Genomic DNA, 16,876 nt, shown 5'->3' with positions numbered 1-16,876 from the left:
AAAAAGTACTTCATTCTGTGTTCAGAAAGCACCAAGTTGCTGCAGAATTTACGTACTCAGATAAATACAGACTGCAGCACTTTTATCGTGTAATAAGTGTCTCCAAATACACAAATGCCAAATGCATTTAGCATTGCTGCTGTGGCTTTTTCCGACAGGACGTCGCAATAAAACTGAGCACAGCATTTCCACTTGACAAGGGCAGCCATTCCTGATAAGTTCAAGTAGGCAGTGTGACTCCGGGTGATGATCTGTGTGTGATGGACGGTGGCAGCACTGCTTTAGCTGCACAGGAAAGACATACTGTCTGTCTCACACTTAATGTCGCTATGTGAAGCGCAGCTCCACACACTGACACAAACACACACACACACCTCTGGTTTTCCAGTCGGCACATGCCAGCGACACAGACTGGCTACCATGCCCTGCGTCTACAGCTGCAGCGAGGGCTTTGAAACTCCTGATTAGCAAATGCGGCAGGATTCAAGCAGATAATGAAACCCGATATCCCCCTCCCCTCCCTCCATGCCCTGTTCCAGCAGAAGCCAAGGCCTGCAAGTCCTCGCACAAGAGATGCACTATTGAGAGACTTTCTCCACCATCACTCTTTCACTCCCCCTCATTCTTCTCCTTCTCCCTGGTCCCTGTTCTGCCAGTCGTAAAGGCGAGATGCCAACTTCTCTGCGAAAGCTGGGCAAAGTGCCCTCACCCTTTATGCAAATGACTTACAACTACCCCAACTCACACATACATTTGGTGCCCTCCCACTGTCAACTATTCTCCCTTCCTTCATTTAGTCCTTTCACCTCTCATTGTGCGCTCTCCCTCCAACACTTTCCCCCTTTCCTGCACTTCAAAACGTTGCTTCACTCACCCTCTCACTGCATTTTCCTTTGCTCTTTCCATCTCAATTGCCATCCATCCTCTAGTATCTCTCACTCCGCTCCTCCTCAAATACTTTCCCCTTCCCCACTTCTTTGCTCGTAGATGGCTCGCCTCACCCATGCTTTAGCTTCATTCCTCAGCCAGTGCCAGACACCCAAGAGCTGAAACTCCCTCTTTCTTTCTACACCCAGCCACTCATGCCGCAACTCACCCTTTGGCACCCCTCTGAAAGGGGTAAATACTTCTCCAACAAAGATGACACTTTTTAAGTGTAGCAGTTTGTGTTGCTGTTCGGTTGCAACTATACGATCGCAAAAAAGGCGGAAAACGACTTTTTTTTGCACATTCATTCATGCCTTTCATGTGAATTTATTCACTGTTTTTTGAAAAAATGAAAAAAAACGATTGTTCGCTTATTCCTGTGTTTCTGCTGCACTGACAAATCTTTGTAAACTCATTCGAGTGACAATAGTTTCAATAAAGTTTGGGCTACGTGGCTTTTTTTTTCACACAATCACATTTTTTTTCTATTGAAATAAAATTAGCTATCAATCCATTTTCTTAACCTTTTGTTTCTCTGTCGGTGTGAAGGAGCCACCAGAGCCTGTCCTGTCTACTGTTGCAGGGCACACGCCAGCCTGTCGCGAGGAAATGTTGTTATGTGTATAATATTTAAGACTATTTCAGCTTTAAATTAATTACAAATCACTTGTATTTTTGTACATTTATATGCCCCAGTAACTGTCCGGGGGTTGCACGCTGCATTTGCCCAACAGTAGCTGGATTGGCTCCAGCAACCCAGTGACCCTGAACAGGAATGAACGGCTATAGAAAATAGATGGATGGGTATCTCAGTCCTGTGAAATCTGACAAAAACTTGGAAAGCTGTACTTCATCGACAGGAGGGTTGGCAAATATAAAAAATAGTTGGAAAGGATTCACAGGTAAACACCTGTATCACTGGTGTGAAAATGTGGGAGCAAAGCTGATTCAAAGACCCACTCAGATTAAAATGGTGTTTTTGGTGTTTTTAACCTGGTCTTGTGGCATCTTCCCATAATAGAGGACAAATATAAAGAAAATTAAGCTCAATTTTGCATTTCTAAGTATTTCTTTATTCAAATTATTGTGAATCAGGAGCAGATGAAAAATGTCGTAAGAAAAATCTTGTAGCTGTGACGTAGAAGCTAAATTGTCGGGTTAAAAGCTTCCTGCTCCATTCCATTTGGATCCATCCACTTGAAGACGTCTAGATCCATGTACGTCTTCATTTTCCTCGTCCGAGCTGGCTTCTGCCTCAAAGCTGATGGCTTCAATATTGGTCGCCATGTTGTTGCAGCATTAATGTTAGGTTGGGATTGTAAGCTACTGGCAGAGCACGTAAACAAAACAATTATGGGAAGTGGGGGCAGGTATACTTGATGCCAATAGTCCAGCCCACAACAATTTTAGATGAACTCTGCAGAAACTATGTCCTGGAAAACAACACATGTTTTTGATTTGGGCTAAAAATGCCGTTATCATAATTAAAAGACCACTGGGAACACTTTTAAAATAGATCAACAGAAAATTGGGGTGGGACTTTAAATTCTGTAAAAAATGAACAAAGTTACGGTTTTGTATCTCTAAAAAAATATAAAACCAGGTAGCCACAGTTTATTGTGTCCAGTTGAGTGTGGGGAAAAGTTCACACTACATTTGTGTTTCCACATCAGTGACCCCGTCTATCAGGAACATGAGCATGCAGTAATTCTGCTTATCGTATGAGCTGCAGATTTGGCTGCGTCGGGTTGGCACTGTGGGGGTTAAATGTGGCCTGCTCTCTGTGGCATGATATGAGCTGGGCCTATGCCTGTGCACTCTGCCTTGTCTGCTCTGAGCTGTGGATATAAGGGTCAAGTGTGGGTGGCTGCTCCAAGTGGCTTCTTCTGTGTCTCTGAACGCAACTGGGTTAAAAAGTGATCAGTCCATCTGGCCCTCTGGGAACTATGCCTTATTCTCTGTTTTGCTGGACAGAGTTCATGTCAAAGAGAGGTGCTCTTTTGATATGGATCGTGCAATGTCAGGGTTAAAGTTCGCTCTGACAGTTTTGGAGAGGCATATTCCCCGTGGAGCAACTGCTGTGCCAGGCCAGAAGAAACGCTCAAATAAAGGAGAGGCAAGAAACAAAGAGCTTTCAAAACCACACAAGGCTTGGTGTGAACAATATAGGACAACAAGATATATCATTCTGAAAGTTTTATCTTCTCAACCACAGCTTTTTCTTTTTTTAAATTCAATCTCTCCATCACACTGATAGACGTGTGTTGGAGACGGGCGCCTCTGGGAGAGCAGTGCGAGTAGTTATCTCCACTGCAACCATGATCACTGGCTTCTCCAGCCTAAACTAGCACCTCATTCAGACCTCAGGAGCACCACAGCACCACAGGCAGACAGCCATAAATAAGTACATGTCCTCAGAGAGAACATAAAACAGAGAGAACCCACCTCAGTAGAACAGCACCTCACAAACAGGTCTGAAAAAAAACCAAAAAGATGGCCCAAATCGAGAAAAGTAGAGCTTGGACTCAGTATGAAATTGCAAGTGCAATTGCATTTACAGTTTTGTGGCTATAAAACCAAATTTTCAATTCTCTGATTTCTTTAGCTGGTGTAAGTAACAGAAAATAGAAAGATGTGGGTTTCAGTTTTAGTGGTAATACCTGCCTAATAGTTTGCATGTGGGACCATTGACGGCAGCATTTTACATTATCTGGTCTATTGTGCTAAGAATTGTGTGAATAAATAGGATCCAAATGGAAATAAACTAATTTATAGAAAATATTAATTTTAGAGAAAGTTGATAAACCTTGAGCAAAGCTGGTCGGATGTGAAGTAGCAGCCAGTCTCCATTTATAAACAAGTGATCGTATGGAAAGATAGTATCACAGAGAAGTGAGCCAACAAGAAAGAGCTGGACAGAAAGCAGCGAGAGCTGCCACGTCAGACGCTGCCGAGGCTTTTTGGCTGTCACGACTGAAAGACACGCACGCAGAAAGAAAGTCTGCGCGTGCACACGCCTACACACACACGTGAAGTATGGCTTCCACACAAGGGTTTGCCTTTGCACCGCCGGCCAAGCCTGACACCCCCTGCTCGGCGTGGCCATCACCGCTGTCTTTCTGTGAGTCAAACCCATGGAGCCGCTCCATGTACAACACACACAGATCCTAAGAATAAAACCAGCACATCCTTCACAGCCACAATCCAGAAAGGGCCTGGACTCTGTTCCCCTTTTCACATTATTTTTTACGTCCTGATGTTTCAACACTAACATTTTACCAGGTTCTAATGGATATTATTTAGTAATTTGCCAAATAATCACAAAGCAGACGACACCATATCATCAGTACTAAAAAAATAAAAAGCATAAACGTTTATTGAGGTTAGCTTTTTTACTTCCTTATAAAATTGCATTATAGAACACAACAGCCCTATTGTTTCTGCAAACTCCCTTTTGCAGGGAGGAAAATTGGCATGTTATCGCAAGAAGCTCCACACAGATTTGATTTCTTAGATAGAAGACAACAGTATCCTCTGGAATAGTTTTATAATTCATAAATATTCATTCGTCTCACAGAAGGAATCTATGAAACACCTTATAGGGTAAATAATGGAAAGAGAAAGCATTTTTTTCATAGCCTTTATGCTCCATGCAAAGACAGACAGGAGTAGCAAAGTGGCTTTTAAGCTCATCGAATTCAACATATCCCAGATAAGACTGTGGCCCTTTCCTGAGGGAAAGAAAGGAGCAGCGAAAAGGGGCTGGAAAGAATGAGGTAAACCAGAGAGATTCGCGGCAGAGCGAGAAAGTCGGGGGAGTTAAGAGATGCAGCAGACACAGATAAGTGAAAGAGGGGAAAGGGCAGAAAAAAATGAAGCAAGAGGAGGAAAAAAGAAAGAAAATAAAGTTTTTGGACGTGCATTTGCCTTTTTTTTTAATGTAAGTAGATCCGGTGTCAAGCAGCACAAAGAAACCCTAAAGACACTGAACAGCTCCTGCCTGCTTCTTTAGCGGGACTTTATTATCTACGTGAAAGGCGTCTCACACACACACACATCGGCCAACATCATCAATCTCTGCTCTGCAGAGTTATAGAAACTCGCGCAAAACCTTTTATGCACTTTATGGTGTTTGGGATTTATCAAGGGCAGCCACAATCCAGGAATACCTCAGAGAACACAAACGCACAAGAACAAATGTGAGCTACAAGCACAATTCTATTAACAGATGAAGAAGAAAAAAAAGACTTTTCACAAATGTAAAAGACAGGTGCCACAGGTCAGAGAGCGTGCAGTCAACAAACAACCGTTTTTATCACTTGTATATCCAGAAATGATCAAGTTTAAACTTTAAAAAAAAACTTCTCAACTTCATAGTTGAACTCCTCTCTTTAAATTCCAGAGAAAATGTTCAAACAGTATTAATTCCACTGCCTGGAAAAGGGACGGCCCTTTCCCGGAGCAATCCATAACATCTGAATATAAAAATAAATATGAAGAGGGGGCGCGCTCTGTGCTGCAAGGAAGCGGGAAAAAAAATGTCTGGAAGTTTGACGTTTCTCTATGTTTTACCTCCATTTAACAAGTATCATGCACGCACACACACACACACACACACACACACACACATATATATGTATTCTTTTACTCTTGTATTTTAGATCACTTCTATCACTTCCCTTTTCATTTTCTCACTTTTTTTAATTAAACTACCCTTTCTTTAATCACTATTCTTCGTCTTTTCACTTACTTTCTCTACTTGTCTCACTCTCTGCTGGACGCCCCTTTGCCAGTTAACACACCACAAGCCAGAGGGAGGACCGCAAGAATGCTTAAATCAGCATAATTAGGCCTGTGTGTACTTTAAACACACACGTTTCCCCAAAGCTTGGACCCCTGCCACCCGTACACTGCTGTGCGCGCAGCCACGGCCTGTCTCTTTGAGTCAATAAACACAAACATATCAGCAGTCAGTCTCCCAAACGTTTACACAGTATTCACACAAATACATATGCATGGCACAGGGTGAAAAATGAAGCTGTAGGCTGCTAGCATCAAACTTTATCCCAACCAGCTGAAGCCTCGTCCCTCATCCAGCTGTCATCGCCGAGGCCCAAACCACCATCACCGCACTGACACTCTTTGACCTCTTTCTCCACACAGCTCAGGAGGGGGGAGAGGAAAAAAATGTTTTAATATAAGGACTCCAAATCCAAAATGTTCACGTTTTTTTGACATTTTTTTCCACAGGCAAGCCAGTGCACATTAAGCAAGAGCACGAACTAAAAAAAAAGCTGGGTTTGTGGTTTGCTTTTTTCCCCCCACACACATCTGCATGTGTTTTAGATTTTAGTGGGGCATTAACAAACAACAGCCTGCTGGCGATTCTATGGTGCTTAGCTGCATATGGGGATTATCAGTAGTCATTACAGCCCATTTAATAGTAATCACCACCATCAAAAAAGGATCAGTCTTAGCATGTGATATCTGGACGGCTGTGAACTTGCAGACATTTGTCCTCACTTTGAATTTCAATTTTTTACACTTGCGAGTGGCGCACGTCTGGGTCTTTGTGTTGCTCGGCTCGAGCGACCGCGTGTGAGCAGAACAGCGGCGATGACACTTGTGAGTTTACGCTCAGCAGGAGAGAGTAAAAGTGAGTGACTACAACCCCGCTCAAAGACATCCAATAAAAACACTACAATCCCTCCATCAGGAGTTTACACACTCCAGCTGCAGAAGAAGCTTCAGGGGCAGGACGACGCCGAGGCCTGAGGGCTGCTCCTGCATAAACACAGCACCAAACTCGCTGAAATATGGCCGCGAAAGGGGGAGGTGTGGCAAACATGAAAGGCCTGACAGTATTTTATTTATTGCTAAATCTCATTTCCTATACAGGGATATGTATAAAGCCTCAGTAATACCAGAAGGGACTCGCACCTCTGACTTTGTGTTGCCATAGAGTTTGAAGGTCATGAAAGCAAAACATAACGCTGATTTTAAATCATTGATAGGATCACAAAACAGTTTATACAACCTTGTATTGCTTCTAGCGTCAGAGTGCAACCCAGAACATTCGGCTCAGTCTATTTGAAAAGAATCTATATTCTCGGGTGTTTTGATTCTGTTAATATGAGGAAAATGGTCACAAAAATACCACTCTGTTTGTCTGCTCAAACACGCAGCCTGATTTCTCTCGCTGCTCACACATTTGCTGCGTAGGGGTTTAAACAAGGTAAAGATATGATATGTTACGCAACAGCTTATAGATTTTTCCACCCTTGGCTGGCAGCCAGTGCTGTCGACGAGGGGGGGGGGGGGGGGGTGATTTACAGTGAAGCATACTTTGTTCTACAAAGTCTGACTCACCAACTGAATTCCCTGGCAGCTAATGAGACCACCAGGCCTCCACGAACAGTAGTCCTGCACTCGACGGAGGGGGTTAGTGTCTAGTTGTTGTAACGGAAGCTAAAGTTGTGGCGCACATGGACTGTCTAGGCGTTTTTTGTCCATCGTCAAACATATTGATTTAGTCTGGCAGATTTGTTAGCATCACTCTGTTTGCTTCAAATGCTCACGTAAACCAAAATAAATGACCTTTATTTGCAACATGCAACAGTGTGGGGTGTCATGGCCACAGAAAATGAATGACGATACTAAAAATCTTTTTTTTTTTATGTTCTTTATTGCATGAGTGATGACCTCGAATTGCAGATGTTGCAGAGTTTTCCAAACTTCTAAAAACTAAAGTGAGTTTGAAAAAGTTGGTACGTCAGTTTGTTCTTTAGTAAACACCCTGCCTTTTAGCTGTGGTGACTCTGATGTCAATTGATGAATCTTTGAAAGCCAAGCATACGTCAATGGGGCCTCTGAAAACACATGCCACTGCTGCTACCAAAATGTCCTTAGGTGAAGGGATTGGAATGCCAGGTTGACTAGACGCAATTTGAGTTTCGTAAAGACAAGAAAGTACAGGTTGGAGCTAATGAATCATGAGGGGTGACTTATTGCAACACGGCCCAATAAATGGACTGACAGAGCAGTAAAAAAGGCTTGTTGCCACAACATGAAGTTATTGTTCTAAGCTTGTGGTTCAATCAAGCCCCCCACCCTCCATTTCTGAATTTGGTGCAGACCCAGAAGAACCAAATGTTGCAGTTGCTGAAAAGACCACTGGAGGCTGGTGTCAAAAGGGGACATTTTCCCATTGACTCTGATGTTAAAAAGTCAATTTTTACACCAAAAAACAAAAAAAAGAAACCTAGTAGTAGGTTTTAAGGTTGTCATCTGGACTTGGTTTTTAAAGTTGAAGACGTTTCACCTCTTGTCCAAAAGGCTTTGTCATTTCTGAAATAGCTGGTAAAATTATTTTTTAAAAATTTTCAACTCATATGGTGTCCATATAATTTTTATGTGTTTTTTTTAGCCTTATTAGAACTCTTAACAGTTGATATTTTATTTACTTTATATCACTGCCTTTTTCCCAGGAAATCCCACCCAACTCACTGCAGTTTTGTGAGTCACCAAACAATGAGAATGTGGAAGATACCATTCTAGAGTGGAGGGAATAAAAGAGGCAAAGGTGAAATGAGATCTTTGACATTCTCATTGACTGGTTATAACTCATTATATTATTTTTTTCAGTGTAAAGTGTTTTATTTTTTGAGCTTCAGCTGTGACTCTTTACATTTTTGACAAAATACAGCAGAATTAAACTAATCAAGTTTTACTACTATTGTGAGCTGACTTTTGTAACTCTTTAAAATCCCATTAAGAAACTTAGAAGCCTCTTGAGTTCAGTTTTTCCTGCACATGCAAATGTCAACTTTTGATCTATTGTAAAAGCATTACCAGTCATCTTTTGGTTATGACATTTTAAGCCAATTTTTTTTTTAAAAAGGTGTCACTTTCTAGGACATAGTTTCTTCAGAGCGGCAGTAGTTCATTAGAAATTGTCTCTGAGCTCTTGGCGGACCTGTTGGTGTGGTGTAAGCCTGCCCCCGTTTCCCATCATTCCTCTAGATACACCCCCTCACAACTCCAATCTAACATTATCAATGCAACAAATAAGGGGAGCAATATTGGAGCCATCCAGCTGTACGGTTTTGAGCCGGACAGCAGCTCAGATGAGGAAAACAAAGACGTAATGAATCTATTTGTCTACAAGTGGATGCATCCGAATTGAGCGGAGCAGGAAGCTTGTAGCCCACCAATTAGTTTGCAGGTAATTATGCATTTAATTTGCTCCTGATTCACAATGATTAAAAAAGACATACTAAGAAACGCCATGTAATACTTAGTTGTCTTTATATCTTTCCTCCATCATGAGAACAACTAGAACAACAAGAACATGTTAAAAACACCAAAACATGCTTTTCATTGGAGTGAGTCTTTAAACTTTAAACTTCAACAAATGTATCACTCGTGAAAATTTTATGAGAAAGGCCAACGTTTTTTGGGGGGGATTCCAATAAAAAAGAAAGTATTTATCTAAAATTGGATTCATGTATTTGTAGGTTTTTAGGGCCCTTGCTTGTTGCATATCAGCTTTCATAAATTGCAAACATTTTAAAGCTTAAATGCACAAAGTAATGAGCGTGCACAACAGACATCTCCGTACTGAGTTCCAAAAAAGAGAAGATGCCCAATCTGTTCTCCATCACATAATTGCCTGTCAGGATGATCAATTTTAATGTTTTCTCGGGTTACTCAGCCATTGCATGAGATGCATATGTTAATAAAACTTCCTATGTAAGGGTGTTATTTTCCCGCCTGGATTACGGCGATACCATACTTCTCACACAAGGGCGTTTTTTACAGAGCGGATCTGGCCCAGGACTCGCACATTGAGGTTTTTCCTTACTGCCTTAATTGGGCTCTTAATGCTGGACACAGGGTGTACTTCCTCTAATTAGCCATATCTATAGCGTACGGGAGGGTGATGAATGCACGCATGTGTAAAATCCTCTTTTGAGCAACTGCAAGCTAACTAAGAGCTTTAATTTCACGCTACGCTGCATTGTCCCATTCAGTGGGGTTAACCACACACACAAAAAAATGGGCTCTGAGAAAAATCAAAAAGAGTGAAGAACACACCAATGACTCAAATAGAAGGGGGGATGGAAAAAGACGGAGAGAGACAAACAACAACAACAACTGAATCTCATCCTCAGACAATGCAGATCTCTCACCAACCGTTACTTCTCTTTGAAAGGGAGCTAACTGAAGAGGTGGAAGGAGTAGAGGAGGAGAAAGAGCTTTGAGCAGCTGCAAAGAAGAGTAATTCACAAGCATTCTTTCATCCTTACTTTCATCGATGTTTTCGCTATATCGGGGTCCCATCTTGCTGCCATACACCTGTTCAAATCATTGTGGCACATCTGATTCACACATGAAATTCAAACTTTTTCTAAAACAGGCCACTTAATTTAACACTTTATGGGCTTCAGAATTTATTTGCCCTATGCCTGAGAAAAAGCTTCTTTTTTTTTTTTTTTACTTAATCTGCCCTTCTATGTCTATCAACCTGTAACGTGTCTATGTCTGTTTTTTTTTAATACACACAGCAGGCTAGAGACCAAGTCTAACATTGCTGTAGGGCCTGACTACATCTTCCACCAGCAGATCAGCCTAAATCACACTAGAAGGCACAAGAACCATACAGATAGACACAATGCAACCACACAAACAGATCCCCAGTCCATCCAGGGTACAACCACCTTTTACCCTGTTGTGCCAACTGCCTCATAAAGCGTGATAAATCTGTTTTCTATGGGCCGTCAGGGAGAATGCACAGATAAGGGATAAGCAGAGTGCCACGCTGTTGGATTTAACCCACTTCTAAGACAGATTTGCACACTGGCAGAGGGGGACTGTCCATTAGCTCCCCCTGGGTTGAGCCCACATAGGACCCTTGCTTCTCAAAGCATTTAGTTGTGTTTTATATCTTAATTTATGATTTCAAATATTTTTTGCAGAAGATTTCTGTCTTAAAAGGATTTTTGCTTGTTCCGTTTTTTTCAAATGTACTTTTAATATATTTAGTAAGTTGCTGTTCAGCTGATATTATCATCCTTCCCACTTCCCGGCCCTCTGTCCTCAGCTAGTCCCTGCCTACCAGCTCTCGCTCTTGGCCAGGCAGTGTAAGGTGGACCTGGTCTGTCTCCAGCAGAAAGAATGAATAAGTAAAAAGAACACAGTGTACCCCTGGGTTCTGCCTTCAACCCACTGCCTGCCGCCCGCCTGCAGTTGGCAGGCGACTTTTACCCTGCTCACCATCCACCACAGCAAACCCATTCTCCTCTGCCTGTGCTGTGCTTACTAACTAGCTCTGCCGCAGCAGGATTAGTGCTACATGAGTGCAAAGTGACGCTGGTAAAACCTGGTATGTTACCAGATCACGCAGGTCCACCTCAGCTTACACTGGCACACTCCAACCCTGGTGAAACCAGAACCGAAGCGTGACACAGGAGAGTCATAAACCAAAAGGGATGAAGACTACAATGAAAAGACAGGTGTCTCTGGACAGCTGACAATTGTGAGCAACATTTAAAAAAATAACTTCTAATCAACCTTGAGCCTCCTCGTTTATAATCCTTTGCTGTTTTGTTGAAGTTTTTATCCTCAAAATAGACCAAAGTTCCATTTGCTATCCCTTAATGCATCTCCCCCATCATGTATTCAAATGCTTTGCCAAACTACATGGCCTAGTTGATTTAAAGGCCTTATTTGATCTTCCTATCTGAAACCCTAAAGAATTAAATCGGACATGAAGCGCTTTCAGCTAGAAAAGAGGGAGAATGCTTTTTAGCACAAACCACGCAATCTCACATTGTTAATACCCGTGTTTGAAGCAAACCGTCAGTTGGCAAGTGGTGATGGGAGGCGATGCTGTCGTTGTGTGTGTGTTTTTTTTCTGTTTCTCGCGCGGATAAACGAGGCTTAACTGGAATAATTGATTCGAAAAAGCGGCACATAAAAGTTTTAATTAAGGGTGACTCTTGGAACTTTGGCGCGCATTAAAGCTTTATGTAAATGCACCTCTGTCTCAAATAAAAAAAAAGCTCCTGGTGATGTTTGCCAAGCGCACTTGAGACTGGTCGGACCAGACCACTCCAGAAAAGCTTTTATCAGCATCAATAATAAATTTGATGTCGTTTATTGCAGTTTTGCATGTTCACTAAACTATTGGCGTGGGCGCAAACAAAAGCGCAACCTTCCTGGATGCGATTTAACGCATCGCTGTGTGTGACATTGGGAGGGATGCTGAGCGCACAGCATTATTGGAGCAGATTATAACCAAAAAGAGCACGGAATAAAGTAAACATTGTGTTTGCCTGCTGTTATCTTATACCAGCCTTTGATTGCAAACGCGAGCTGTATAGCAAATATGAGATAACAAATCAGTTCTTCTTGATTTCCAGAACTGGGGCCGGACACCGCCGTTGCAGCAGCCGAAGCAGATCGATATGCATCTAGCATATGGAGCGCACGCGTCCGCGCTGCGCTCGCGTGCAAGGACCTGCAGCCAATTAATTTTAATTAATGGAAAGAGAGAGGGAACTCGATCCGGACCTTTGCCTCATACCACCAGGCCTGGAAAAAAAATCAGCTTTGGGTCTATAGCAAAACCAACTTATGTGGGTTCAATTGTAGAAAGAAAACATCAAACTATTGATTTGGAAACGTTTCTGTCACTGTAACCTTGAAAAGGGTAGAAATGTTCATCAAAAATAGGAGAATGTTTGCTCTTTGCGCTGAAAACCTCAACAAATCAATAGCATGTTATTTTGTAAAGAGAATATGAGTAGAAAAAAGCAGCAGAGCTCTGGAAGGCCTGAAATAACCGCACTGCGCGTTTTCCACGGGGCTCCTCAAACACCAAACTATGCTGTTTGAGGAAAGGAATGACGGCAGTTGCTACAACACACGGCCCGAGAGGCTGTACAGTGATTTTAAATGCATTTGGTTAAATGTCTGCACAACATAAACTCCACAAATCAACTATGAAGAAGAGAACGGCCGGCCGTGACCTCCGTGGATCACTAGGAGTACCGGTTGAGGCCTGAAGTTATGGAGCTCATGATCGTACTAAAAACGAAGTAAATGAAAGCAGATGTTTTAAAGATCAAATTTGAAGGAGTTATAATGAAGCTGACTAAAACTAAATTTGGAAAAAAAAATCAGAAACCAATCAAGGCATGCTGTGATAATTCTGGGCCATGTTTTAAAAGATACATTGATTTTCCTTGAAGTGAGGATCCGAGCGGTAGAAAGGAGAAACGGAGGCGCGGCGGGCTGAAGCTGCGCGCCTGCTGCTCTCCTGTTAACTCTGCCGTGACTCCACCAAATCTCCGTTAGTGCACTTATACCAAAACTACTTTCATCCAAATTTATATTCATATTTTTAGGGCAAAAAGGTAGGATTAAAAAAAAATCATAAAGGTCACGTAAGCTTGACCTTTGAGCCACAGAAGGGAAGCCTTGATTTTACTTAAAGTTATTTTCCTGATCAGATTTAGCTCACGGATGTAGAAGAAGTAATACATTAATATAAAAAGGAATTTAATTATATTAAAACGTCTGGCTGAAACAGAAGGATAGCAGGCGCACTGGAAAATATGTAGGTAATAAAAAAGATATGCGGATGAAAGGTCACACGTGAGACTAAAAGAAAAAAAGTGAAGTTATTGACCTGTAATTCCTTTTATGTGTTATAATATTTTGAAACTGCTTCAGTTCGCCGCCTCTTTTAAAGCTGTAAACTGTAGTTTGACGGTGATAGCACAACGCGTGTCTGCAGGTAGACACGCAAACACCTGATCCCGCCTTTATTTCTAAAAAATATTCTTTATATTTATAATTATTATGATGGTGGGAGACATTTAATCAGATAAGGATCTGGAACCGTCCTCAGTAAGCCTGGACGCCTCATCCCGGGAGCTGCTGCTGATGACGGGTAGACCTCAACAACCGCAAAACTAAAAGAGAGAAGAAAATCCACTGCCTTAAGAAGAATCTCTCCAACTTTTGGGAGAGTTATCTATTTGTCGACTGAACCTATTATCGTCTCGGGATGTTTGCAACTATCGTAGCCAGCTGTCAGGACCCAAAGCCCTTCTTTGCCTTTTTTCTCCAACCTCCGTTTTATATAAAATAGATTTGGGAGAAGCGCCATTTTCTCTCCTAACCATGCGCAATGAGACGCGCGAGAAAGCTTGTTGGAGCAGAGCCATTAAAAAGACAGGAGGAGAGAGCGTCAGAGGGGGAGAACGCGAGGAAGAGGTTAAGCACGATCTGCTGAAGGAGAGCAGAGTTGGAAAAAAGGTCCCTAATGCGCAGTAAATGACAGGCAGCTGCGCGACACACCGCGCAGCGCGGAGAGCACAGACGGCACAGACACACAGCGGAGGCGCACGACACCGGAAAAACTTTAGAAGAGGAGCGCCCCAGCGGCGCTTCCCCCTGTCCCATACCTGTGTCAAGCAGTAAGGGGAGTACATGGTGGTGTCTAGAGGTGGAAGTAGTTGTTGATGAAAAAGTTGGATGGAGGTTCGTTGCGGTGCTGCATTGCAAAGCCGCTGTGGCTCGGTCCAGGCTGTAACCCCGCCTCGCTCACAGTGAAAGCGCCGCTCTAACTTTAGAGGAAAGTTTTTTTCCCCCTGCTCCCTCCCTCCCTCCTCTCTCCCTCCCTCCCTCCCTCTTTCTGTCCCACCCGTCCCTCTATGTCTTTATTTTGCTATCTATCTATCTATCTATCTATCTATCTATCTATCTATCTATCTATCTATCTATCTATCTATCTATCTATCTATCTATCTATCTATCTATCTATCTATCTATCTATCTATCTATCTATCTATCTATCTATCTATCTATCTATCTATCTATCTATCTATCTATCTATCTATCTATCTATCTATCTATCTATCTATCTATCTAATCTAAGGACATGAACTATATATATGCATCTTTTTTAAGACTTACGACTAATGTTAAAAAATGTAGCTACAGTACTGTAAACATGTCAGTTCGCTTTAAATTGATTTTGGAATTTATCTTTAATTTTGTCCGTCTGCCCTTTTACCAAATGGTGACATCTCTAACATAAATAATCAAAAATACAGGGAACACTTATTTGTATTAGTTAGACTCTGAACGTTTTAATATATTGTATATACCGGCATGGTATATGTTTTGAATTGAGTTGTGGGAGTAGTACATCAATGCACCTGTACTGCAGACCAACTGGTACATGTTGTGTTAAATTCAAAGATTTAAATTCATTGTTTTATAACATTACACCAAACCTATTTCAAGCTAACTAAAGGTTTCTCTTCATTGTTACCTGCTCAGCTAATAAAAAAAATAATTTTCAGAAATTTTTTTCGTTGTCATTTTTTAATACACAAACCGAAACACACACACACACACACCCACACCTACACACACACACACAAACACACACACACACACACATATATATATATATATATATATATATATATATATATATATATATATATATATATATATATATATATATATATATATATATATATATATATATATATATATATATATAGTCCCAAACCGGTCCCATTGTGGCATTGTATGGAAGAAGTATATTCTGTTTCTAATCAGACTTGGCTTCGTCCTCCCTCGCTCCCAGTTCCTTGGACTAATCACACTCATATATGCGGGCAGAGTGCCTGCAATTATACATAAGCCTCTGCCTCGTGTATGCATGTGTGGTAGCAGTGTGTGCATGTGCATGTTAAAGTGTTTAAGTTGTTATAAGGGCGTGACTTTGGGGCTGAAGTCACCCCATAGCTTGATTGCCAGGTTTTTTTTTTCCAGTTGGGAGAGGGGGGCGAATAAGAAGCCGTGCAGCTTTATGAGACCTCAGCCTACATGCATGATCCATTCCACACACACACAGGCACACATGCATTTAATATACAACACAAACGTTGTCGTACACATGCATGAAATGTTTGGGGGTCAGTTGCAAAAACACAAAAAAGTAAACAAAAAGAGGTGGTGGTGTGTGTGTGTGTGTGTGGGGGGGGGGGGGGGGGTAAGTAAATGTGAAAGACACTGAAGCATTTTGAGGTGTAGTGTTCCTTTCCCAGAGTCTCTCCTCTTTCCAAACCACACCCCATCACGGCACCGGCCCAAACCCAAAGCCTTTGTGTGCTCCCTCGTTTTCCCTCTCAGTTTTTCTGTCCACCCCTTCTTCTCTTTCGGAGCGATTCTTTCTTTTTGACATTTTTCTTCTTTTCTGTAGTATAATCTTTAGCCGTCCTCCTGTTTTGTCTGCACAAAGGCTTAATGCCCCTTTCGGGTTGTCTAAGTTTTTGTTGCTAGTTTCTGTCTGGCATGAGTTACCCATCCCAGCATTTTGAACAACAAGGTTTAACAAACCCACTATAGCAACAAGACTTGTGGCAAAGCTGCAGCGTTTGGGTTTCCAAGCTTTAGTCCTGTCTGAGCATCACCTTTGAAAGCCCCTGGAGCGAGCAGAGTTTGTGGTTTCTGGGACTACGTTGGCCATTAAAGAGCACATGAGAAAACCATATGGCGTGTCTAAAGTTAGCATGTCGCGGTCTCCCATTGACACAAGGCACTACCCATATACTTGCTGTTTACCATTGCCTGTGGCTATGCCATTAAATATTGAAAGTGATGTCGCATGCTGATACTTCTATTAGCATGCTAAATGTGTGAGACAGGTGGTTGAGGCTGCACTTAAAAGGCAGGAAGCATGTCAGTGGAAAGCGTGCATAACTGTGCCATTGACTTCGCGGTACAGAGTAAATATTGTTTGCTGTTTATATGTTTTCTAGGAACGAGCAGTCATGATCATGCCAGAAAGAAACGGTTAACTGTGGCTCACAAGCACATCACACACATCGTGGATCCCAGAGACTTCATGAGTCTGTTTTCA

The 16,876-nt window shown here is 42.0% G+C and overlaps 1 protein-coding gene across 2 annotated transcripts in view; it reads right to left on the bottom strand.

The window, feature by feature from the left end:
* The window catches only part of LOC101159559 (nuclear factor 1 X-type), a 110,739-nt gene that overhangs the window by 85,965 nt on the left and 7,898 nt on the right, over window positions 1–16,876 (bottom strand). Inside the window, exon 1 of one of the 2 annotated variants that reach the window (XM_023955591.1) lies at window positions 14,403–14,563. The exons of the other annotated variant lie outside the window; for it this stretch is intronic. Within the exon in view, the coding sequence (XP_023811359.1) occupies window positions 14,403–14,429 (27 nt within the window). The 5' untranslated portion in view covers window positions 14,430–14,563. Of the gene's footprint in view, window positions 1–14,402; window positions 14,564–16,876 lie in introns of those variants that run through there. 2 annotated transcript variants of the gene reach the window in all.

The sequence above is a fragment of the Oryzias latipes genome, chromosome 1 (genome assembly GCF_002234675.1).
Source record: "Oryzias latipes chromosome 1, ASM223467v1".
In the NCBI taxonomy this organism is placed as follows: domain Eukaryota; kingdom Metazoa; phylum Chordata; class Actinopteri; order Beloniformes; family Adrianichthyidae; genus Oryzias; species Oryzias latipes.
This window is presented reverse-complemented; position numbering and strand designations above follow the sequence as displayed.